This window comes from Rhipicephalus microplus, chromosome 6 (genome assembly GCF_043290135.1).
Source record: "Rhipicephalus microplus isolate Deutch F79 chromosome 6, USDA_Rmic, whole genome shotgun sequence".
Taxonomy (NCBI): domain Eukaryota; kingdom Metazoa; phylum Arthropoda; class Arachnida; order Ixodida; family Ixodidae; genus Rhipicephalus; species Rhipicephalus microplus.
The window spans coordinates 166,673,461-166,700,501 of NC_134705.1; the positions used below are offsets into that span (position 1 = coordinate 166,673,461).

At 48.8% G+C, this 27,041-nt stretch overlaps 1 protein-coding gene across 1 annotated transcript in view; it reads right to left on the reverse strand.

Moving 5' to 3' along the window:
• The window catches only part of LOC119167189 (inactive tyrosine-protein kinase 7), a 189,322-nt gene that overhangs the window by 131,382 nt on the left and 30,899 nt on the right, over nucleotides 1–27,041 (reverse strand). The window contains exon 2 of the mRNA XM_037418626.2: nucleotides 15,165–15,512. Coding sequence (XP_037274523.2) covers nucleotides 15,165–15,512 — 348 coding nt within the window. The remainder of the gene's footprint in view (nucleotides 1–15,164; nucleotides 15,513–27,041) is intronic.

Genomic DNA, 27,041 nt, shown 5'->3' on the forward strand with positions numbered 1-27,041 from the left:
CTGTACCACACAGAGGCCCCCCGATTCGGCCTCATTAACTGAGCACCCCCTTCCGGCTATTGTTATCAGAGCTGATCGGTGAAATTCGCTCGCAAAAAGTGGTCAGTCTACAAGTGAAACTGTCCTTTTGACTCGATTCCAGCGCACGGGGAAGCGAATCACGTAACGTCGCGCCTGTGGCCCGTTTCTCAGTCAGTGCCGAGGGCAAACAAAGAAGGCATCAACTGTCGCGGGAACTTCCTTCCCACGCCACAGACAGCCCGGAGGAATCCGTGGACGGTTCCAAGAACAGCAACGTGACGCCCCGGAGGTGAGACCGAAACGGCGAAAGAGAACGCCCATGCAGCTCCCATTCGCGGCCGGGTCCGTCTTCTTCTAACCACAGAGAGGCATACAAGTAATAATAAAGAAAGACAAAAACGGGGGGGGGGGGGGGAAGGAATCATAAACATTGGTCCACACGCACACAACCCATCGGCCTCGCCCTTCCTCTGCCCGCCACAGACGCATTGTGCCGGACTCAGCCAAGCCAAGGGCAAGCCAAGCCGTGGACCCGTGGGACAAGATGAGAGCTCGTGCCGCACGGCTTGATGTCATTAGCCGACAAAGAGGAAGAAAGGGCTGGGACGGGGCAGATCTCATCCGGAGATGGGCAGAGGGACCCGCTGGCCATGCAACCACGGCAGGGGAGGCACGGCATTTCGCGGTGCGCTCCCGAAAGAGGTTCGAATTCGAGAAAAAAAAAAAAAAAGACCCCGCACACAACGCACTCTTGCTGGTTCTCAGCGATTCCCGACGCTATTTCTATCTCCCGTTTTTTCGAGGTTCTGACCGTTCCCTTTTTCTGGCTGCAGTTCACGAACATATATTGCGTATGGGGTGTGCAGTTCATCTGCACGGGGCAATAATGACGACGATAATTATCTTCTGCGTACTTTTTTGAAAGAGGCCTGTAGGGAGATTCAAGTCTGGGCACAAGCATGGCATCGAACCAAACGAAGTTACGTACGGTTAACTTGTAATGCGTGTAAATTTAGGGAATACGGGGCTTCTTTGTTTGCACATATACGCTCGTTTTGCATATCCGTTGACGCAAAGCCGTGAGAGCCAAGCAAATAACCTTGCATCTCTCTCCCTCGATGTTATTGCAATAATTGTTTTTATGTTATACTTTAATAAAGTGTGTCGGGTATTACGTCCCAAAATCACGATGTGATTACGAGCAACGCAGTAGCGAAGGGAACTGAAAATTTTGACGCTCCGACGTTGTTCAACGTGCACAGACGTGACACAGTACACGGGTCTCTACCATTTCGCCTTCATCCTAATGCGACAGCCGCTGCCGGAATCGAACCCGCGACTTTCCTTCCGGTCAGCAGCCGAGCATCCTAGCCACTGATCCACCGAGGCGAACATATATGTGATACGTTACCTACAAAAATAGCTGTACTTCAATACTGCAACTCGACAACGCTTTCTTTGCCGTTGGTATTACAACTTAACCGCACATTTCAAAGCGCGACTTAATACTACAGTCTCACCAGACCCGCAGTCAGAATTTTTTTTTTACTATTGCACTTGCTCAATGACCCCCCAAAAAAGAAAACCATATTCTTGTTATTCCCAGTAGAACGCCCCCCTCCATACAAAATTCTGAAGGACGGGTGTGAGGCTTGCCCCCCTCCTCCCCTCTGCCAGGCTACGAGCCTGGTTCTCACAAAAGTGTTACTAGGGGGCTATCAATCGGTTCGCACCAACGACGGCTTTCGCGTAATAAGTCAAGTACTCCTTCTCCTGCACCGTATGAGACTCGAGTTTATTGTTACGTAAAAATTATGTGGCCACGCTTGCCCAATCGAGAGCTTCCCCGCGTCGTTCACTGTTTTTCGATCGCGGATGAGAATAGTGAAAAGTCTACTCAGTAATTCGCAGCGTAACCGACCATGCATCAAAATGCAACGCATAGGGGCAATGCAGCAGCGTACATTATGCAGTATCGTTGCCGAATTCAGCGGAGGCGCGCGCGGGTCTGTATATTACCGGGGCGGTTGTGCCGGCTTCCGTCAGTTCCCTTGTATACGCAGGACGCGAAATGGGCGTACTTTTCCGCGCGACGTTTTACAGTATAAGCATATGCTCATTTTACAGCCGTTCTCCGATTCCGTCGCGTTCACCCAACGTATTGCCACCACGTACCGTGCGTGCACAGGATTACGTCACACACACTTACTCTTCCTATAGCACAGGGCTCTTGCGTATAACACACTGCTCAGAAAAACCAGCACATGCCGCAGACCAAGAAGTCAAAAAGACAAAGACGAAAGTGTCATATATCTGCAGCGTCGCTTCATGAGCGTGCGGTCTATCAGCCCGTACGCAAAAAAAAAAAAAAAAAGAATCGACGCATTGCGTGCCGAGCGCTCGGTTGCGTGGCCCCATCAACCGACGACAAAAGGAAATTCCTTCGGTGTATGTATACATGCGGAGTCCCATGACACGAACGACGACGCTCGACGCTGTACTATACGGGAATGGCGACGAATGCCGACGCCGCCAAAATGGAGGACGACGGCTCCGCAAACATGGCGGCTTGGAAAATCACCTATTCAAAGGGCCGTGCGGCCCCGCACACACACACACACACATACACAAACACGCAAGAAAATGAAGCTCTATAGCTCTTTCAATAGGACGACGATATATGCACGATCTCTTCTCCTCCCTCCAGCGTCGTCTTCTTCGCGGAGCAGACGACACCATTGATGCGGTCGTCTGGAACGATGAGCGTGATACGGCAGCGGCAATAGAAAGCTCTGGAACGGCGGGGCCAGCGCCGCCATAGGTCGTTTTGAGTTGGAGCGGCAACGTGACGCCAAAATGGCCTCCTCTTCTTCTTTCTTGGCGCCATGTACTGTTCCATCAAGGCGACCTGACCGCTATGCGTTTATATAGCGTATACGAAAGAGTCGTAGCGCTAGCCCAACCCGTCTTTTGCAGCAACAATGATTGTTTAGAAGCTATACGTGGCGCTGCCGACTTCCTTGCGGGCCAAAAGCCAGAACGAAACTTCGTAAACAGCTACGTGCGTGGCTGTATGCGTAGTGTGTTTATCGCTGTATACACCATAATAATTATATATACCCACCACGTGGAGTGGCATGTCATGCGAAAAGCCAGACAAACACTTCCGGCCCTTCATTAAAATATATCTCTATACATGTGGCGCCTCTTGCAGCGCCGTACGATAGCGGTTACGCCGTCATTTAGGAGCAGAGGTGGTCTCTTTACTTTGGCTCAGTCACGTGGCTTAAGCGCACTTTAGCAAATACTATATATATATCGGGTTGTATCCCCAAGAAATCGGCCTTACAGTATTGTCGAATCACTATACGGCACTGTGTATTATTGCAAGGAGGGGGCGTATATAACGTCATTGTAAAGCTTGTTCTACGACTATTGCTTCGCGAAGAAGATCACCGCATATGCGATCATTTAAAACTAGAACGTATAGGTAAGAAATACGCAAACATCAAAATACAGTGTTTACCTATCATCATCAACAACAACAACAACCAGCCAGCGCTTATTTGCACGCAAATTTGTCAAGCCTATATATAGCATTGCACTGACTGGTGTATACACATATTTTACCAAAAAATATTTTTACAAAACTAGCACTCCAATTACATAGGCACAGGGTTAATGATTGCTTTATTTGTGGGGTTTCACGTCTCAAAACCACTATATGATTATGAGAGACGCCATAGTGGAAGGCTCCGGAAATTTCGACCACCTGGTGTTCTTTAACGTGCACCCAAATCTGAGCACACGGGCCTACAACATTTCCGCCTCCATCGGAAATGCAGCCGCCGCAGCCGGGATTCGATCCCGCGACCTGCGGGTCAGCAGCGCAGTACCTTAACCACTATAGACCACCGCGGCGGGGCTAGGCACAGGGTTAAATCGGAAAGAAAGCTCATTAGCCAATGAAGTAACTTGCATAAGAGATTATTTCCGCCACTGTATGCAACTAAAAATAAAGACATCTATGAGCGCATCAAAGCAGTTGGCGCGCGCAAACCACTTAGGTTGCATTAGAGGCACGCAGTAATATAGGCCTTCCTAAACACACGCCCCATAAAAGCTTTACGTCATCGCGTAATGGCGACTTAGCGAGAGAGTACGGAAGAAGATGACATCACGGAGGCCTGTCGGGCTCTTAATTCCTAGCTTCTATCAAACATATCGTCGTCAAAAGAGTTGGCCGAACGCCTGTGTGCTCTCAATTTTCGAGCAACGCTTCCAGGAAGCTTTCCGGGCGCGTACTGCACAAACAGCGGGCCACGATTAACGGTAATAAACATAACAGCGTTAAAAAAGTAAACAAACAGTGACACTAGACAAAACGACGTAAGGAGTCATCACTAAGATGGCGGGAGAAAAAAAGAAGAAAATAGCAATAACAATTTAAAAACCTAACAGACAATGATTGTAGAGAGATGACGTAAAGATTCATCTCTTAAGACGGCGCGAGAAAAAACAAAAAAGAAAAGAAAGAGGAAAGCACCTAGTATAGGCAGCTGATGAGACCACCAGAAACGATATTTCGAGGGCCTCTCGTGTATGCTTGTTTTCTTGTCCTTCTCGAATCCTACGACGAACGAAGCGTTGAATAGAGAATAAAAAAAAAAACAAAAAAAAAACAAACTTCGGGACTCGCCGGCGGCAGCAATATCCGTGCTATATAAGGGCGCGAAGCGCGCACTCCTCTCGCAAAGTGCCTCTCTTCATGGCCAGAACTGCAGCCGCAGAGGGCGTTGAAGCGCGCAGCGGCGCCCTTTTTGCAATCGCTCTCCACCCATTGTCTCGACGCGCTCTCTCGAATAACGAGCTTTTAACGACTGGTCCGATTCCAAACCGGCCACGGGCACACACACACACGCAAGCAGCACACTGTTCCAGGGCACGAACAGGCGCGAAGTGCGAACTCTTCTCTCATTTTAGAAAGGCGGCGGCGGCGACCGCAAAAGTGGGGCCCGTACTGCTCTTTTTCTGCGCACTGTGTTGTTCTCTTAGCTTCCCCGGAACAGTACGTATTATTTTTCTCTCTGTGCTCAACGCAGTCCATCCAGTTCATATAGGGAAGAACTTGGAAGAGAACGATTGTAAGATGAAAGGCGGTTTGGTAGCGTAGAGCAGATTCTTTCTGGCCGTTGCTGCAGCGAGTGCGGCGGAAGAACTATACGCAAAAAACCGTAACGTTCCACACAATTGCCTCGGCAATTACACAGAGCGTGTGCGATCTTGAGCACTGCGCGACGGATTTCCGTACAAACGGCACTGTAGGGGGGATACAGGGCACTGCGAAAACTATACATCAAGCAGGGGAACGATGGGTACGGCCATTTATACGGTATTTGTTTATTCATTGCGATGGTGATTCGGACAATGGGATGGATTTTGTGTGTTTCGTTCGCCTGATCAATTTCGTGACAATTATCTAGACAGAGTGGGGCTCGATCGCGTTATCTGAACGCAACGGCACTCATTGTCCCACTGTAATATTAACAAATTTCGGGTTTAGTGTCCTAAAACCATCATTTGATTACGAGAGACAGCATATAGTTCAGGGCTCCGGAAATTTCGACCACCTGGCGTTCTTTAACGTGCACCCAAACCTGAGCCCACGGAACTACAGCATTTTCGCCTCAATCGAAAATGCGACCGTCGAATCCGGGATTCGATCCCGCGACCTGCGAGTTAGCAGCTAAGTGTCTTAGCCACTAGACCACCGCGGCGGGGTCATTGTCCCACTGTGTTCTGATAACAGCCGATAAGTGAAGAGAACGGAGTGAGTGCGTTCAGTGAGTGAGTGAACTGAGTGAGCAAGTGTCACAGAACGAGCGCTAAAAAAGAGAGCGCGCCGCCAAATCCTTGCGACAACGGGCGGTAGAAACGCCGCGAGGTAAAAAGAAAAAAAAGAAAGCAAACATCCAAGGCTCCCGGGCGCGCGCTCTCCCCGCAGAAGCACGGCTTCGCAGACGAACCTCCTCACCCCACAGCGGCGGCCGGGCAAGCGCTAGAAATTTCCAGAACGAGGGAGGCGTGGCTACGCCGAGCTGAGTCACCCGACGCGGAGGGCTGACAAACCGTCTCGCCTCTCTCCAGCCTTCGCTGCGTATCGCGCCGACGAAAGGACGAGAAAATTCTGGAAAGCGGCGCGGAAGGTATTTAATCGAGCGGCCGAGACGAGAAAGCAGGTGGTGACGGAAGTTAACGCCAGAGCGCGTAGGAATTCCGCCTTGGAGTCGGCGAAGGTTCTGCCCGTAGTGACAGAACAGGAGGAGACGGAAGTGAGCGCCAGAGTGCGTAGAGAGTCCGCCGTGTAGTCGGCGAAGTTTGTGGTCCGTAGGGACGGCTCGAGCTACAGGCAAGAGCGTGGGTTTACCGCTATCGAGCGAAGACGCGGGCAACCGCTGCGAGTGTGAAGCCGACGTGTTCCGGCGAAGAAGTTGAAGTTTGAAGAGTGGCCAATTGAAGACGGGAGGTTTCCTGGAAGAGAAACTCCAGAGAGCTGCGGAACGACAACAACGCTGGACTTTGAGTGAGTGATTCTCGGAAGAGTATCATTCAGACTTTTGTTCCAAGGACTTTGGACTGAATAGGTTTTCTATCTCTTTAGTCCTTAAGTGTCTTGGTTGTTCAATGCATGTGACTGCATCGTAGTGCGTATTGTTGTCTGTGTCCGTTGTTTCAAGTGTGGTTGATTGTACTGTGTAGTACATTGTCTGTTTGGTGACGTATTGTATGTAACTATTGTGGAGTGTGCATACGTGTGTATTGTTTTTGATCTGCCGTTAATGAGAATATAATTTTGTTTGTTTATCAACTCTCGGCTCTGTCTTGTTCTTTGGGCCACAGCCGGCGTCCGCTGGCGCACCAATAAGGACCACTTCTAAATTGTCCACGCTTTCGTGGTGCGGTTCGGGGGGCCGATACTTCGGCTCTTGGAATTAGCCCGGCGATCGCCTCCCTAATAACGGGACAGGTGTGACAATTAATCTGGCGTCCGCGACAGGACCTTTTGGTGCACAGTGTGTCCAAAGTGGTGAGAAAGAGCCTCGAGTTGTTGATAGTGCTATCGGAACGATTTTGTGTGTTGTTCAGTGTTCTCGTTAACGAGTGCAGGGGAGTGTTCCGATAGACTGATTTAGGCAGATACTTTTTGCACGCGGCAAGGTTTTAGTTGCGAGTTGCGAGACACAATGGATCTCGAAAAGTTAGTTGCTCTTGGTGAAAAGATGGGTCTTTCTGGCGTCGAACTACGGAAGTGGGTCACCCAGAAGGAAAAAGAAGAAAAAGAGAGAGCCAAAGAAGAAAAAGCAGCCGAGCTGGAAAAAGAGAGGTTGGCGGTCGAAAGAGCCAAAGCGGAAAAAGAAGCTGAGGTGGAGAGAGAGAGGTTGGCGGCAGAGAGGGCCAAGGAAGAAAAGGCAGCTGAGTTGGAGAGAGAAAGGCTGGCCGCTGAAAGGGCGAAAGAAGAAAGAGAGGCAAAAGAGCGACAGCTGAAGGAAGAACGAGAGCAGCAATTGAAGTTGGAGCTGGAGCGAGAAAAGTTGGCAGCCGAAAGGGCGAGAGAAGAAAGAGAGGCAAAAGAGCGCCAGCTGAAAGAAGAAAGAGAGGAAAGGGAGCGGCAGCGGCAGCACGAGATGGAACTCGAGCGGCTCCGTTTGCAACAGCGAAGCGAAACTCCCGTCCAAGCTAGAGTTGAAAGCAGCGAACGGGAAGACCACGGCTTCCGCTTGAACCCAAGCAAGCTGCTCGTAGCGTTTGATGAAAGGAAGGACGACCTAGACGCGTACCTCCACAGATTTGAGACGATTGCGAGGAGCCAGAATTGGCCGGAACAGCAATGGGCAACTGCTTTGAGCACCTGCTTGAGTGGTGAAGCGCTCAGTGTGTACGGTAGGCTGACGCCGACCGATGCAGCCAACTACGCAAAGGTGAAAGCGGCTTTGTTGAAGCGATTTAGATTCACTGTGGAAGGATTCCGGGACAGATTTCGGACAGGAAAGCCAGCTGATGGTGAGACAGCTACGCAGTATGCTGCCCGACTTTGCCACTATTTCGACAGATGGATTGAACTTTCAGGGACAGCACAGGAGTACGATGAGCTTAGAGAGCTGCTAATTAAAGAACAATTTCTTACTAGTTGCCACCCAAGCCTGTCGCTGTATTTGAAAGAGAGGAAGGCGGAGTCATTTGAAGGAATGCTTGAATTGGCTGATCAATTCTTAGAAGCGCAAGGAGGAACTAATTTGGCCAAGGTCAAGAAGGATTGTCCCGATGATTCGAAGAAATTGGCTCCTGAAGAAAAGAAGCGTGCACCAGAGAGCATGCAGCGATGTTTTCTGTGTAACCGAGTGGGTCATCGCGCGAAAAACTGTCGAACGATCTTTACGAGCCCTACGGCAGTCAAATGTTTCAAATGTGGTCAGACTGGGCACAAAGCAGACGCTTGTCGTAACGGAGTGAGTCAAACTCACCAGGTATCCTGTGTGCAAGTGGCACCGAAATCCGATAATAATGCCGTCACCGACGGATTCGTAGAATTGAAAAATGGGGAGAAAATTCCTATTGTCGGTGCTGTAATGTCAAAACAGCCAACCGGTGTTACGAAAGGAATGCCAGCGCGGCCTGGAAAAGTTGCGGGCAAAAAGGTTACGGTGTTAAGAGATACCGGCAGCTCCACGGTTATCGTGAGGAGAAATTTGGTACGGGAAAGAGAGTTGACAGGCAGAACGAAACCGGTTTGCCTAATTGACCGTACGGTCCGGATGCTTCCCGAAGCAGAAATTGAGGTTGAAACCCCGTACTTCAGCGGGAAGGTTACTGCGTTATGCATGACGACCCCCCTGTATGACCTTGTCATCGGAAACATCGACGGGGCGCGAGGGCCAAGTGATCCAGAATGTTTGGGAGAAGACCCGAAGATAGAGCCCTCGCCAACACAGCGGCCGCGAGATACAGTGGAGGAGCATCCCGTGACGGGTCTCACTAGAGCCCAAGGTGAAGCTGCGGCGCAAGAGACAGCGAAGGAGAAGACGATCGTGTCGAATGAGTTCACGGGCCGAGCAACTGGACTTACGTCGGCACGACCTCAACCGACAGACAGTATAAAGGAGACGGAGTTGGCCAGCCGGGCAAAATGTAGAGGCATTATCAAGCGGGTAAATAAACAGACAGGACCCGTCGAATGTAATGACGCGTTAACGGTGTCGGAAGAGACAACGATGGCTGAGACGACGCCTCAGATATCGTCGTGGGAAAGGGCTCGCCGAAAAAGAACGTGGAAACACAAGAATAGATCGAGCGAGCACCGCAAAAAGGGGCGCAAGCGCTGTTCGAAGTATTCAGGATAAGTGCTGAGGTCGAATCAGAATGTGTTGGGCAGTGCTGAGTGCCATATGTTGTGTTATTGTTCTTGTTATCCTGTGTCTCAAGTGTATGTCGAGTGAGTCAGTGTTCTGTGCGATGGTGTGATGTATAGTGTTATATAATTGTTGGATAGACAGAACTTTGTACGGTTGTATTGTTTAGAATGTGTGATGAAGTGTTGTAGGCATGTACCTGTGGCTATATTTCATGTGTTGTGGAATTGAACTACAATGTACGATTGTATTGAGTGATATATTGTGAATGTGAAGTGTCATGAGCGACGGATTGTGTTACAGTCTGTGAGAATGTGTGGTGACTGTTCGCGCTCGTTTGTGTGGTTTTGAATATTATGAGATAATATTCTTAAAGTGGGGGGCAGTGTCACAGAACGAGCGCTAAAAAAGAGAGCGCGCCGCCAAATCCTTGCGACAACGGGCGGTAGAAACGCCGCGAGGTAAAAAGAAAAAAAAAGAAAGCAAACATCCAAGGCTCCCGGGCGCGCGCTCTCCCCGCAGAAGCACGGCTTCGCAGACGAACCTCCTCACCCCACAGCGGCGGCCGGGCAAGCGCTAGAAATTTCCAGAACGAGGGAGGCGTGGCTACGCCGAGCTGAGTCACCCGACGCGGAGGGCTGACAAACCGTCTCGCCTCTCTCCAGCCTTCGCTGCGTATCGCGCCGACGAAAGGACGAGAAAATTCTGGAAAGCGGCGCGGAAGGTATTTAATCGAGCGGCCGAGACGAGAAAGCAGGTGGTGACGGAAGTTAACGCCAGAGCGCGTAGGAATTCCGCCTTGGAGTCGGCGAAGGTTCTGCCCGTAGTGACAGAACAGGAGGAGACGGAAGTGAGCGCCAGAGTGCGTAGAGAGTCCGCCGTGTAGTCGGCGAAGTTTGTGGTCCGTAGGGACGGCTCGAGCTACAGGCAAGAGCGTGGGTTTACCGCTATCGAGCGAAGACGCGGGCAACCGCTGCGAGTGTGAAGCCGACGTGTTCCGGCGAAGAAGTTGAAGTTTGAAGAGTGGCCAATTGAAGACGGGAGGTTTCCTGGAAGAGAAACTCCAGAGAGCTGCGGAACGACAACAACGCTGGACTTTGAGTGAGTGATTCTCGGAAGAGTATCATTCAGACTTTTGTTCCAAGGACTTTGGACTGAATAGGTTTTCTATCTCTTTAGTCCTTAAGTGTCTTGGTTGTTCAATGCATGTGACTGCATCGTAGTGCGTATTGTTGTCTGTGTCCGTTGTTTCAAGTGTGGTTGATTGTACTGTGTAGTACATTGTCTGTTTGGTGACGTATTGTATGTAACTATTGTGGAGTGTGCATACGTGTGTATTGTTTTTGATCTGCCGTTAATGAGAATATAATTTTGTTTGTTTATCAACTCTCGGCTCTGTCTTGTTCTTTGGGCCACAGCCGGCGTCCGCTGGCGCACCAATAAGGACCACTTCTAAATTGTCCACGCTTTCGTGGTGCGGTTCGGGGGGCCGATACTTCGGCTCTTGGAATTAGCCCGGCGATCGCCTCCCTAATAACGGGACAGGTGTGACAGCAAGTGAGTTCAGTGAGTGAGTGGGTGAGACAATCAAGACATGCTGAAGTATCCTTTGAAGCAACCAGATAACGACGGTTTAGCAACATGGCGCAATTCAAGAAAGTGTAAAGATATATAGGTTGGAAGAAATGTTGACTAGGATACTTTCTAGGCACGATATGATACTCCTACGCGTAAGTACTGCCGGTTCCGGTGAACCACTTTTGCTAAGATGTTTGTTATTAACGCTCGCGACAGTCAGCCAATTTCTCTCCCTTTTCTCTCCCTTTCTATAACTTACCTTCCCCTTACCCTTTCCCCATGCAGTGCAGGGATGCCTACCAGGCTCCTGGTAAAACTCCCTGCTTTTTTCCTTATTCTCTCTCTCCTTACATATATAGATGCTTCAACGGTTTCGTGTGTGCGGCTGGTGTGCCTTTGAGGCCACACATGCAGTGAAAGCGCGAAGAACGTGTGCGGAGCCATGTTTTGTGGGACGACTATAGGACAACATATCGCTTGCACAGAGGCGTTTGTGGTTTTGTATTTAGCGTTGCATACGCCACACTACGAGCCTGCCCGTTCGTGTTTTGAAAGTGCATATACAAATAGAGGAACAGGGCGACCGCTTTGTGTTCGCCTTGGCCGCGGCGCGGCGCGCTTGTAGCTGCCCCAAGCGGTTCATAAAAAAAAAACGCACCACAGCTTTTAAATTAGAGCGAAAGAGAGAAAAAGAAAGAAAGAAAGAAAGAAAGAAAGAAAGAAAGAAAGAAAGAAAGAAAGAAAGAAAGAAAGAAAGAAAGAAAGAAAGAAACCGAAAACCAGGGCACGTTGTGAAAGACGCATAAGCTAACTCGGAACCAACAATGCAACGCGTTTGTCGAAAGGGTTACTGGAGAAGCACGGAAGCGTTTGCATGTCTGCGCATGCTCAGAGAAAAGTGAAGTCTCAATGAGCGCAGGGATCTGTGGCCACGACTGTGCGCGCATCTGTGTTGGGGAGAGAGCCGGCTAGACGGTTCGCGTGACCGAATTCGATGGCTGCGCTGCCAAAGCTAATCCAGGGTTTATCTTGGCACGCTTCGCGTGACGTTTAAATACACTTTCTCTCGGCTCTTTGACAACGCGCACACGGCTGAGCTGAATGAGTTGTCTGTTCGCAGAGTTGGGTTGAAACGGACGCTCGGAGCTTTCGCGAAGGGTCGCGATATATAGGCGGACAATGACCTGCACAAGTTTCAGCTTGTACTATGTAGATAGAAGTTCGTCCAATTTGTCGGGAGCCTGGTTAATTATCTGCGCGAGAATTTCGGAAGAATTAAGTCTGCGTGTACGGGTTAACATGTAGAGCCATGAACTGGATATAAGGTGTATATGGGCTACGGAACAAAATATAAAAGGCTGAATCTCTTCGCAGCCTAATCTCTCAGCCTGCAGTGTTTAAACAAAATGCATACAGCCGTACAGACTTACAATACGAAAAACGTGGGTTCACAGCAAATTCTCAGCGGTGCGTTCTAGAAACGAATGTTTTTTTTTGTTTTTCTTTATTTTTCGGGATAGTCGGGTCGTTAGAGTACTGTTACTTACCAGTGCAAGTAGGTTTCCTGCGCTCGAAGTAAATAAAATATGGCTTTTAGCGTTTCTAAAATAACGCGTATAGGCTTCAGGTGATGTGCTGTAGAAGGGGCAGGGAAATCAATTCTTGTACATAATAATCCGACCTTAACAGACGATAGTCATAGCGCGAGAACAAAACGACGACACGGAGACAAGAAGGACACGAAGGACACGACATTTCGTTCTCGCGCTATAACTATCGTCATGCCATACCAACTAGCCCAAGCTACCACACTTCTAAGTTACATTTCGCAGGCGGTAACTGAACACGGGACCGTAAGTGTGATCAGCTGAAACGGAACAGCACGTAGTCACCAGCACCCGCTATAGAAGCGAAATCGTTACACAATTTTAAGCCGGAAAAAACAAAAAAAAAACACTGTTTTTCCAAGTTACGCACCCATTAAAAACATCCCTCTTGTTGTCGCCCACCGCATCACGGAAGTCTGCCTCGCTTTGAAACACGCCGCGGGTGTTTTCAATTACACGCCCGGACGTCTCTCATCTGTAATCGAGACTGCGCCTCATTACGGCAGCTTCCAAATCGCGTTGGCTGTAGTCGTTTAGGTGACGCGCGCGCTTAATTCCACGCGTCGACCCCCTTTAGTCTGCACACAAAAAAAGAAAAAAAGGAACACCGCTTTTGTTTCGGCGTTCAGACACTAAACGAACAACGCCATTCTCATTCCACGATGCCTCGCAACTACGAACAATCCATTTGTACGAATTTCATTTCCGAATGCCGTGCACGGCCCGTACACTCGCCCTAACTATAGCGATTATTCATACGGAATAGGAAGAACAATAGCCTATAGGCTATCACTCGCTTCCTTCCGGCCGCGAAAAAGGAAGGAACGACGAAGCATAATAAAGCTGCGGCCGCGGGGCGGCAATCAGACGCAGCTGTCGCTGCGCTTTTACGTTATATATAGATCAGCCCGATATGCTGCAGCCTCAATAGAATTCTTCGAAGAGGGCCGCCCGCGGTAGCTCATAAATATTAACCGCAACGGAACTGATGGGGAGGAAACAACAGTTTCCGGCAAATGAATTGCGGGCCGCGGATAAAAAAAGCCGCAGCGTCGATGATCGAACGACCCGTCGAACGCAAACGCCAGCGTCCGAGTGATATATTGTTGCGCGTTCATTTGACTCAGTCCGCGGACAACTTCCGCGCGTTTTGTGAACTAAAGGAGCGCTGGCGCAAAACATCGAAGGCGAGTTAATGAGATAGGTTTACGTGGCGGTATACACATATACAAAACATCTACAAAAGCTTAAAAGATATGTTTTAAGTGTGAATACACTTTATAAGCGACCCCAAACCATCCACCGCCGTCGGCGGCGTCCGCAGTCTTCTCTATATCTTTAAAAGAAAGAGGACTTGGCGGGCCGCAGCGCGACGCTCTACCGAATAAGCCACGGCCGCGACGCTGATATCGGTGTCAGTAACGCGCCTTATACCCCCTCCCCCTTCGCTTGCTCCTCCGCTCTCCTCGCTCGCCGCAGCTGCGCGCGCACCTTTCTCTCTCGCGCGCCCGCCTTCTCTCTCAGTCTCCCGTCGAGAGCGGGTCGTGAGGGGGAGTAAAGTTAAAATCCGTTGGCATTCTCCAGTGAGTTAACGTAAACTCCCCCGTGTGATCAAATTGCGATTCCCAGGAACCATTGCACCATAAAGGCACCATAGTGTGAATAATAAATATAATAGTGCGAATTAATAAATACCCCTCATAGCATCACCCCGTGTATTCGCACTTAACCGTGTTCACCCTCGGGGAAATGCTTGGGAGATTTTAATTAACAGCGACACAATCTGCATTTGTCTCAATCCAGCTTCGTATTATGCACACATATACATACGACTTTTTGATCACGGAGGGCCGGAATGGGGAGTTTCGATTATAAGATTAGATGAGATAAGCTTAATTCATGTTGATTCGAATACGATTAACCCGACTCAACCTCCAAACCTGGCTAAGCAAAGTACACTCAATTTGAATTAGCTTAATCCGGATCGGCTTCACAATTAGGTTTGATTAATTAGTCTTATTTCGAATCAACTTGGCTAGGTTTGCTTATTTAGGCTGAGCCACGGTTAACTTGGCTCATTTAGGCTAAAGTAGGCTAAACTTGCCCATGCTGAATTTAGTTTAATTAAGCTCGACTTAATTACACCTGACGTAATCGAAATTCCCTCATTTAGAGTGATCATACCTATAGCCTATCATACTACACATGCTAAGCGCAGCTGTGACAGGTTGCTAGGCTACGCGAGATGCTATGTGAAATATATTGTTCATGACGATAGCTTTTGCTTGCCCGAAACGGTCAAATCAAAAGATTCGGAGCTCCGCTGAAAAACTGTCGACTTGACATGCAAATACATGCATCAATCATTCAATTTTCAGTTTCAATTTTCAAAATTTGTTTTATTGTTTTCAAATTTCTTGTACAAGACACAAGAAACAAAAGGATGTTGGGGCTAAAGGCATATAGCCTGACAGAGGACCCAACACCCTTGTGACCAGAGTAACCAGTAACCAGAGCCGATAAAACAATGACTTAAGCATGCGAGACTCACAGAGTATGTTGAGCTGCGCCCCTTGGGACGCCAACGAGAAGCCGGAAGTGACGTTGGTGGCGATGCACCGGAACTCGCCCATGTCGAGGCTGGGGTCGACGCGGGTGAGCCTCAGGTCGGAGCCCTGCTGGAAGCGTCGCGTCGTGTTGCGCACCGGCTCGCCGTCCAGCGTCCAGTGGAAGGCGACCCGGTCGGAGTTGGAGACGCCGCAGCGCAGCGTGGCGCTCTCTCCCTTGCGCACCCGCACGTCGGCCGGCTGCGGGCTGAAGTAGAAGCTGTCCTGGCCGAGGACCCCGCCAAGGACACACCAGGACAGCACAGCCAGCAGCAGCGACATGCGCCGGGAGGCTGCGACGAACAGGAACATTCGAAATCAGTCTATGAACGTAAGTACCGTCAAAGTGTGAATGCGTGGCTATACAGGACACGTGTGTCCAGTGTAAACAGACGTGTGTACTAGACATGTGACCGTCACGTCAGCCACTGAGTGCCCTGAGACACTGAGACTATAAAAGAACGAGTTCTTGCCGTCAAACATACACACTGTTCCGAAAAAACACGCTTCCTGTATTTACGTCTGCATCGTACCCTCCAATGAAGACGAGTACGAGTTAATCCATTCGGTGAGTCCTGGTCTGCTACGTATATTACTCTTTCAAGAGACACGTCAACTCTCTTTCGTGTCCCAGGACTCTCGAATGAGAGCATAACGAGCTGCAAGCACAATTCAAGTGCGATGCAAGCAATGATCACGTGCACCCTATGACGTAACGATGATGTCACAGATAACCAAAAATTGGTGACATCAAATATGACGTCATCATGATGTTACTTAATTGACACGACGGAGTCATCACGTGACCCTGAAGCCTAGTTGAAGGTGTTCCGATCAAGCAGACAATGCTAACCCAGCTGATCTGCCTCCGATCTCGGAGGCCATGGCAATACCACATCCAGTGCAGAAAGCTCTCGACGGGTGGCGCGGGAGCACCAACGCATGGACGGAGAAGAAAAAGATGGCGACTTCCGCCTTCGGTGACCCCGTGGGTGTTTGCAAGCTTACTTATTGCGTCAACAGGAATCGCGAAACTACCCGCCCCTTCGGCCACTGGCTCAGGCCTTCAAAATCTTTACGGAAGCCAGTGACATCACCCCCGTCCCCCATCCTCTTCTTCCACAATGCATGAACAGTGAGCGCAGGTGCAACTTTACGCGCAATTTCATAACAGAGCGCTCCCTGTTTTGTATATCCAGAGTATCCACCACCCAACTTGAAAAAAAAAAAACCCCTCTTTACTCGGTGGATCCCACCGCATCACAAATAACAAAGCTAAAATAAAGAGCGCAATTTTGACAGCCCTGAAGGCTACACTTCGCCACATTAAAAGCACTACCAGTATATATATATATATATATATATATATATATATATATATATATATATATATATATATATATATATATATATATATATATATATATATATATATATATATATATATATAACGGCCGTGTGGATCCCCGAATAACACGCGCATGCGCACGGCCCGCACTGCCGATCCATGCACGTGGCGCAAAGTATACACATTTCTCCACCGAGTGTTTATAAAACTGTCCTCTTGAACTCGCAAGCAAGCAGAAGCCCCGCAACGTAGGTCGTATAATGTGTGTGCTACATAGACGCATTTTACGTGCGGCATCAACAGAAAGGTCTTGTTTACGCTACCAGGGGGCGCTGCATGCCCCTCTCCATACTTCAGCCTTCTTTCTCCCATCTCCGGCTCTTTCCTCCTAAGCAGAGCGACTCTCTCTCGCGTGGCTTGATATCCAGCGGCGGCCATTAAAGGGTCGCGAAACGAGCTTGTCAGTTGTAGCGAGCCCGACGGGGTGGCGCCCTTCCCTTTGCAAATTTATATCGACCTCCAGGCTGCAGGGATTTACGGCCGCGTCATCCCCAACCCTTGGACGTCTATGTATAGACGTATATGTTCTTGTATACGAGAACGAAGAACATAAATAAACTGACACACTGCGCCGTCTGATATATAGACGATGACTCGATCGGCAAAAGGATTGGGGATACCAAATGTAATGCCAACTTCGTGAACTACAGATCTGGTAGAGCATGTGTTTTGGTGGTATATGAGGGGGAATAAAAAGAAGGGACCACCAAATGGATCGGCATAGACTGTTTTTTTGATAAGTAAACAAATAAACGGAGTGGCGACTGAAAGAGGGGTTTATGAAAGACCCTGATCTTCATGCTTGGTGGGTTAAACTGGCTAATCTGACGCGATCCATTCAACACCCTTACCGTCTCGGGTTAGACCACCTTTTTCACTCTAATAATAATTGTTGGGGTTTAAACGTCCCAAAATAACCACACAATTTGATTATGACAGGCGGTGTAGTGGAGGGCTGCGGAAATTTCGACCACCTAGGGTTAATTAACGTGCACCTAAATCTAAGCACACGGCCCCCAAGCATTTCCGCCTCCACGGAAAATTCGGCTGCCGCAGCCTGGAATTCGAACCCGCAACCTGCGGGGCAGCAGTCGAGCACCTTGGCCACCAGGCCACCCTGGCATGTTTTCACTTTCTCTCTCTCTCTCTCTCTTTGAATAGATAGATAGATAGATAGATAGATAGATAGATAGATAGATAGATAGATAGATAGATAGATAGATAGATAGATAGATAGATAGATAGATAGATAGACAGACAGTTAGATAGATTTAAACAACAAAAAAAGACTGGGCTTCCTATCACACGGTTAGAAGTATAAGTTTATTACGTTGTGTAACCGCACGTGTAACCACATGCGGTTGTGTAACCGCATGTGATCGTGTAACCGCATGTTATCAATATTAGGCGGCCGTAACGTGCCTCACTACCAGTCGTTCACTATGGGGGACCTAGTAAGCAGAAACGACAGCTAACCGCTGCCGCGTAAGACATCGCTTGATAACGCATAACCATGCGCGTGCTAGACCCGAAACATTGTCATCGAAGGATGCGGTTCGGTTAGAAAACATGAACATGAAGCGACAAAAAGCATTGTCGTGATAATAGGCCTTTTCTGAGTAGGTAATGGGCGCCGGCCTCGAAAGGGCACGCGCCAAGGTTTTTTGGTGACGAAAACCTGATGACACGTGCACACCAAGCGACACCTGGTGCCACAAACATGCAAATCTTTCTCCCAAAGAGAGGCGTAAACGCTGGACTCAAAGATTGCCTACCCGCATGCGGCGGACAATTTCGGAGTACAAAGGCCACCAGTTTTGATTCCACTTGAGGTGCTGTTCGGACTAGGAAAAGGCCTATTTTGCCACGACATCGCACTTAATTTCTTTTTCAAAAAATCGGTGCACGTGAGCAGACGAACAATTATATCGTAATATTACTCGGGATTGCAGTGGCTAGAGGGGTCTCCAAGGGGCCTCCTCAACTTGGGATTTCATTATTTAGTTACGCTGCGTTTCTAGCGAGTATGCGTTAATCAAAGTTTCTTGTGTTCTAAACATATTGAATATTTGCAGTGGCCATTGTACACCGACCATTCATTTACATGTATGTATGTATGTATGTATGTATGTATGTATGTATGTATGTATGTATGTATGTATGTATGTATGTATGTATGTATGTATGTATTTACATTTTTTTCGTGGTGGTCACTACAGCGCTAGTGCTGCTATTGTTGCTATTGGTGAGCATCGATTTACGCATCCCAGTTGGCTCCGAACGGCCCCGGCCTCTTCTCATTTTTCTTTTTATTCTTTTTTGTTATCATCACTGCCGAAGAAATGAGTCTGCAGCCTCGTTCCAGTCTTTGCACGCTTTCTAGTGGAGCAGACGTTCATGCATAACCGACATGGCGATTAGCGGCGACGTATAATTGCGGCATGAAATCAAGACGCCGCAGCATTCATAATTGCACTTTTGCTGCGGATGGTTGCACTTTTTAGGATTCAGAAGCAGAAGCGATCCGTCCCAAACAGGCACGTTTCCGGGTCTCGGGTGACAGGAAACGACGTATAGCCAACCGCTATATCCAAAGTCAAGCCTCGTACGCGGTATGCAAGCCTTTAGACCCCAAACTATGCCCAGACCTGCACCGTATAAGGATGCGTACAGAGGTCTCTCAAGCCAAGACAAGTAAAAGATCGCTTACTGCACGAAGCAAGCCAAAAAAAAAAAAGCAAGGGCTTAAACGAAAGACAAAAAAATGTGGACTGAGCGTATACAGTGCAAGCTGCCAGACACGTGAGACGCTCCCGGCCACAAATCACGAAAACTCACAGCGTGCATGCAAGCCGGCTGCAGCGTCTCTGCGCGTGTACCACAGTGTACTACGGGCTCCCCTTCCATGAAAAGGAGCGCCGCTTCTCCCCCTGGCGGTTATTTATGAAAGCAGCGTCTGCGTACGCGCCATGCCTCATGTCCGGTGTGCGGCAGTGCCGTGTTTACACAGACAGGAAAACGGACCCGATGCGCGCGCGTGTGTGTGTACACGGCACCCAGCGCGCTTTTCCAAGGCATACACGTCCCAAACACCGCACGGTACTTGCCAACCATACACTGCGGGGCACCCCCTCCCCCTTTTCCTTACCGTTGCCGCCGCCTCTACACATCGATACACCGCGCTTGGGCTGTTTCCAGCACTACATAGTACCCCCCCCCCCCCCCCCAAACACACACATCATTATTGGCATCAGTTATACGAGACTGCAGAAGACGGAAAACATGACAGACGACGCTAACGCTGTTTTTAGAAGAATCTCCCCTTCCCTTACTCTCGGCACATACGCTTACACATAAATCGCCATCGACACTAGGTATACACGAACGCCGATGGAAAACATGACACCATACAGTTGCTCCGCCTTGTAAAATATTAGTATCGTGTCGGTATGACTTCGCTGCAGATACTTATGTGCTGTGTACTTCATCTGGGATATATAGCTATAGGATCCGGGTATAAACATTCCTGGGCCAGTGTATACCGGCAACGCAGCGTCTATTCAGATAGCCAGAACTGAAGCTGACGTGAAAAGGTATATGGACGATCAAGTGTGTGCTGTGCTCATAGTAAGGGCCTATCTTTCTTATCCCATAAAGCACGTTCTACTTGAGCAGACTATAAGACAAACTCAAGCTATACACGTTTGGCAAACCGGAGATGAAATGCGAGAAGAGGCGACACTGTCCCACTTTCATGCTCGCCGAGACGAAAGAAGAGCGCTTGATGGGGTGCTATAAAAGCTACTCATCCGAAGAAAAGTATCTTTTGTCGGCCACGATACCGCCAAAGATTCCATTTAGAGCTAGGCCGGGGTTACATAAAGACACACTATAACGCTAATCAAGTTTCTGTACTGAGAAGCATGCGAACGAAAAGGCTTCGAGGATATGGATTTGAACGAGAAAAAAAAAAAAAACTCAGTTTCCCCCTAAGGAAAAAGTCATAAATGCAATAACAACGAATTGTAATATCTATACAAAATTAGGCTAGCAGCTAACTCCTGCCGATCCGATCTTGCGTTACCTCTACAAAACGCCGATGTAAACGAATACGGCCGCTAAGCGGTTTTCGAACACTCTCTTCACGTTGAGACACTAGCAAGAAGGGTATACGAGCCGTATACCTGCCGAGATAGCTCACACCCCAGCGATAGTAGCCACTAGGCCAGGTAGTAACGCGCAGCCAAGCCATAAGATGTGAAATGACTAGAAGAAAAACAAGTAAGGGATGAGGGGCAGCACAATTTGGAACCATTCTCAAATCATGAATGATAGTTTACCACTGTACCCCTCAAGAGCAGATAACGGCTGCATCTTACCCGTGTTTACCTATACACAGAGCAGAAACATGAAACCTGATAAAGTCGTCGACTGCGGATAGTTGGTCGTGCATACTTACGGTTAACAGAACGAAAATAACACACATAGGACAGGAATGTCCCATCTATTTCCTGTCAAACCTTCAGGAACGGGAATAATATTAACACCTGGGTATTGCATCCCAAAACAAGGATATGATTATGACATGCGCCGTAGTGCATCTGGTGTTTCATTCACGTGCACTGAAATCGCACAGTATACGTGGGCCTCCACCATATCACCTCTATCGAAAAGTGATCACGTCGAGGCAGGGACCGATTCTGCGACATTCGTGTCAGCCCAGCATAAACACAGCTAAACCGCGGCGGGCAAATGAGACATGGAGAAAGCAGAGCACGGGTGAGGTAACAAACAGCTGTTAAAGACGTTACAGTTGAAATCAAGAAAAAAAAGAGGCAGACATATGGAACGGGCACGTAGAGCGTATACAGGCAAAACAACCGCCGATCACTGAAAGTGACTGGACTGCAGCAAGAGAACGCAGACGCGTGATGGAAGAAGGCGCAAAGTTAGGTGGGTATAGATGTGATTAAGAAGTTCGCGGGTATAACGTGACAAGAGCAAACTAGCCAAAAGACCGGGTCGATCGGCAGAACATGCATGGGAGAGGCCTTTGCCCTTCAGTAGGCGCACTGGGGCTGATGACGCTGATTATGTATACCTCCACCATGCATCACCCGCACGCATTAAGTACGTATCTAACGTATCCCTTACGGCGGACGCAACACAAAACCACCACCGCCACCACGGCACATGCACCCTATTCTTTATGAAGGGTGGCCAGCCAACCCGTTAGCCGTACGGCCGGCAAACTGCGCACCGAGGTCAACGGCCAGTAAGCGAGAAGCCTTCTCTACGGACGGGTCGAGGGGACCTGACCGGGGGGCAGGCAGGCATACAGGGCGACAAGGCGAAAGCTACGGACAAGCCACGTACGCGCACACTCTCTCCCTATGACGCCGAACTTGCAGGGCCGAGCACTGACTGAGCAGGCGTCCATGCATACGCAAGCAGCCAGAGGTGGGGAAGCGTGATATCAAACTCAGCGTGCGTGTACACATAATACGCTCCATCAGCAGATTAGGGCAGTGCGCGGCACCACGCTCTAAACAAATCGCCAGGGGGCGCGGCATCAGGCCAACCGGTGTCGAGCGCCACGGCACGCGCGAGCAGGCTTGGGGCCAGATGGATGCCTTGCACGGGGAAGACAGAGAGGCAGAAAGCGAGGGTGCAGCTGAGAAGGGCTCTCACTGGAGGCGATACAAGATGGCGCCCCCCGTTTGCGACTATACTTTCGAAAGAAGATGAACTTGGGCGAGCTGATATTCCTTATTAGCCACATATAGCGCACTAAACGAACGAGACACCGAGGTATATAAAACGACGCGCACATCGCAACACTGGCGTAAATCTCGAAAAATTTACAAGGAGGGGCACACATCAGAACATGCACGGCGCGTTCACCTTGTTTTTATGGAAATGGTTTGTGCTTTTGTTTACCTAAAAGAATTAGGTCGTGCATTCAAATAAGGTGCAAAAAAAAACGAACATGGGGTCCCAGCTAGAGCAATTGATTCGATATGTTCAGCCTTCTTTGAGCCGGTCGAGCAGCTTTTGCGAATTTCGCACACACAGCTGAGTGGTACTGAACATGAATGCACAGCAAAAAATAATTAGCGATAAAAACAAAAGTTTAATGCGCTACACTTCACTGTCAAGTAATAATTCAATTGTCATCGTCACCATCAACATCATCAGCCTGACTACGCCGACTGCAGGGCAAATGCCTCTCCCATGATCCGCCAATCAAGCCGGTCGTGTGCTTTCTGCTTGCACGTTATTCCTGATGTTCTAAAGCAAAATTCCTTAAGGGGACATTTACACCGCGTGAGCACAAGTGAAATTAAGACACTCTGACGTTCCACCCTCTCATGATTTACGCCAATGCACCACACCAACCTTTAACAAATGATTGTTTAGAAAAATATTTTGACGATTCAGAGTACTTCGTACTCGACTATGGGAGAGCATTAAGCCATCCCTTTATATGTGAAACAATTTACGAAGCTGTAGAAGTAAACATGGAAACCAGGCAGTGGCGCACATCGGGGCATATGTTGAAGGTGAGAACGGTCCATGATACATGCGACAGTTAAGATGTGAAAGCGACGCTAACATCATGTACGGAGTTAGTATAACGGTGAAAGAGTAAAATAGAAATTGTTTCAAGATTACAAGGCACGCTAACATTATATCCGTCAAGTCACCCATAGTGCCACATTTAAAACAAAATTCGGCAAATCCCACATACCTTGGGGAATCGACATTTATGCAAAGCATGCGGATGCAAAGTTAATGTATTTTGATGTTCTTATTGGAGAGGCAGGTTATGAAGTGGTCGTCAATATGTGTACAAATCCACGCACACACATACGCTAAATAGCCGCATATGTTTTAAATTAGCAGTTGTTTGCAGTTGCGTATAACATAGGACGGAGATGGTATTTTAGTGGTAATGCCGAGGGCAAATATGTTTCTATGAGACTACGAGACAGAAAACAATATTTGAGCATACTCATGCACACTCAATGAAATGTTCCATAACAGAAATCCGAATTGCTAAGGTACATAACTGAACCGAACTGCAGACTAGGACTCACGGCTTCATGAGCGTATGAGCGAGTCTGAGAGAATGGGCTCATGAAGAAGTTTGCCGACCTATGACTATACTTATCGAATCAGCATTATTTGACAATATCTCTCTCCACTGTTTCGCAACAGTAACCAACATTGTAAATCGCTTATATACATTATTTGACAACATTAGATAGTGCTAACCAGTGTGCTAATTATCTAGTAATTCATTTTAGTCAGACATATTCAGGTTATATACCGTTAAAGAATGTGGGTGCGTCGTGCATACGCCCGCTATACACGGCGAAGTGCAAGGCCAAGGCGAGAGCGCGGCGACGCTTCGAGAGCCTGGATACTTATCAGACATCTCGAACGCTGCCTGCGTCCGCTTCAAGAGGACGAAGATAAGACCTCCGTGGAGGCGGCTCGACACGCCATTCTGTGCATAGCGGGCGCTATTCATAGACGGAGAACAGGCGTTGATTGAGGAGACGAGGCATCGCGGTCAGGTCTTACGGCCACTAAGAAACCCTTGGCGCTGCATAGGCCGGCCGGCGCATCAATGAAGTATACTTTATTAATGTGTCAGGCATAGAGGGAAGAAAGAAATCTTGTATACCCGAAGTATAGACTGTACACGTGTTCAACTTCCCACGCACCTCAACATCCCAGAAAAGTACTTGGCCTCTTTTTCTCAGCAACGCCAAATTTCAAAATGTATTCCGTATTCTTAGAGGGCATCAACATTATTGATGTATTGTAAGGTGACTTACATCACCCCCAATAAACTCTAAAGCTTCATTTCATAGTTGCGCAACTGGGCTATTTAATCTTCCTCGCTTGGGAAATACGTCTACCGAAAACACGACGACTTCGGCATGACATCATAATGTGGGCGGCAGAGACCCAGCAACATATCGTCATTAAAGAGAGAGAGAGAGAGAGAGAGAGAGCAATACACGTCAGAGACGACACCCAGTCCATATACACTTGCCTTAATTATACGTCCATACACCGAATGATCGCCGCGAAGTTCTTACGCTCCCCCCAGTCTTCCACCTCTCTCTCTCTCTTAGGTTCCGTAAACTTTACAGCGTGGGCGGACCGGTACGTCTGCGCTATGTATACACAGAGCGGTACGTATAGTGTATGAACTACAAGGTACGCGCGGGCAGCGCGGCAACGTCCGAAACTGCCCACCACGTGTAATTCACGCGCAATCAGGAGGCCCAGGTATATACAAGCGTGTCTCGACAATGCCACGCGGTTCCCTTTCATACAATATATTACACAACACCGTTCCTGCCTTCTCTGCAGCGTCTATAAACTATACAAGGGAGGTCGGCGCGACGCCCCGACCGGCGCACGGTCAAACAAAGCTGTAGGGCCGCTATGAATAGGCATAATAACACCCCGGCTGATAAGGGGAGGGGGGTCAGACGCCGGAAGCTGAGGAGATGCCACGCAACACGGGGCGCCGAGCGGCTTCCTTTGAAGAAAAGGTGTTTACTATACAACCAGGCGCTATACGGCTTTCCTCCGCGAGATACGCGCTGGACAACTAGACGTTTTGGAAGGAAGTATGCAGACGCCAAGTGCGCGGGATCTTCGCCCATTTCTCCCGGCCCTTTGTCCCGTTACATTTCGAACAGCGCGGTGACAGTGAGTAGATTGTAACATAACTGCGGGAAGTATGCAACCTCTGTTTTTCTGTTCATTGTTGTTTGCGTAAAGGAGAAGCAGGTCCTAGTTTACCCGATGTTGTAGTCAATGTCGTAGTAGTGATATTGATTGATTGATTTGTGGGGTTTAACGTCCCAAAACCACCATTTGATTATGAGAGACGCCGTAGTGGAGGGCTCCGGAAATTTTGACCACCTGGGGTTCTTTAACGTGAACCCAAATCTGAGTACACGGGCCTACAACATTTCCGCCTCCATCGGAAATGCAGCCGCCGCAGCCGAGAATCGAACCCGCGACCTGCGGGTCAGCAGCCGAGTACCTTAGCCACTAGACCACCGCGGTGGGGCGTCGTAGTAGTGATATAGAAATAGTGGTAGCAGTATACTAATTAGTAGTAGTACTAGTAGAAGTAGTACTAGTCGCAGTGGTAGTAGTACGCTAGTCATGCGACCAGATGATAGAGCACGAGTAAGGAAACAAAGCAAAATGAAGATGATAATTATACAAATAAGGATGACCCTTCGTACTCAAATTCATCATCATCAACATTACAACTTTGCTGTTCCGACGGTTTTCGCAACGTCTTTCTGGCTAAAGTATCAGTTATTTCCCAAACACAATTACGCGTTGTCGGCGGTTTTCGGGCATTCACGAGACCTGAACAGAAACGTCACACATGACGTGTTGTCGACCCTGGCTCTGGCAGAAAAGCGACGCTGACGATATAGAAGAGAACCGCAAAGCGGCAGAGCGCGTAAAAAAGGGATGACCCCGTTGTAACGGCGACGGACACAGTCTTTTAAACAGAGATAAGTATGCATTACCAGGCAGAACCTTGTCTTTCGTTCAAATTGTACGTAAGTGGTATGACGTCACGGGTGACGTTTCCGGCTCAGGTTACATGACCTTTCCGCATGTGAAAGCGACAACAACTACAGCGCTTTAGCTCTTCGATGGAAACAGGCTCTACGACCGCACACACGCATCATAATCACGCGCGGCCAAACTATATATATGCACCACAGGACGAAGGCCTGTCATAACCAGACGAATCCATCGTTTTGAAATGCAATTGATATACAACGTAACGACGCGCACTTGGCACTAGATTGAGTATCACCATTTCGGCGTCATTCATCCGAGTTAAATGGGGAGTTTCAGAATAGCGCACCGCGAGCCCTTGCGGTGCAGTCGCGGCCATTGCGCATGCGTCGTAACGCGAGCAGCCGTTCACATTCGCGGCCCGCCCGCAGAAAATTCGAAATAGCGGGCGGCGTGTGTCGCATGCGACCCGCAAACACTGGTTTCGAGGCTATATATACGATGTTGCTGCGATTGTGCGTTGTGATTTGCAGGAGGGCAAACGCTATTCTAAAGCTAGTATACGGCTCCCGCTATGCCGGCAACACCAGCAGCGCCTGCAAACATTATTTCAAAACTCGCTAATAAGTAATTAATCGCAGTATAACAGATACCCTGACGAGCACCAGACGACGGCAAACCATGTCGTTAGTTTCGTTCAGGTGCAGTTAGACAACTTTCTTTCGTTCTACTTGCGTTGAAACTCGTTAATGCTCTCGTTAAAGGCTCCGCCTCAGTATAACAACCGCTGCACCGAATTACGGAACTCCAGTGCGTACGTTCTCCACGTACACGT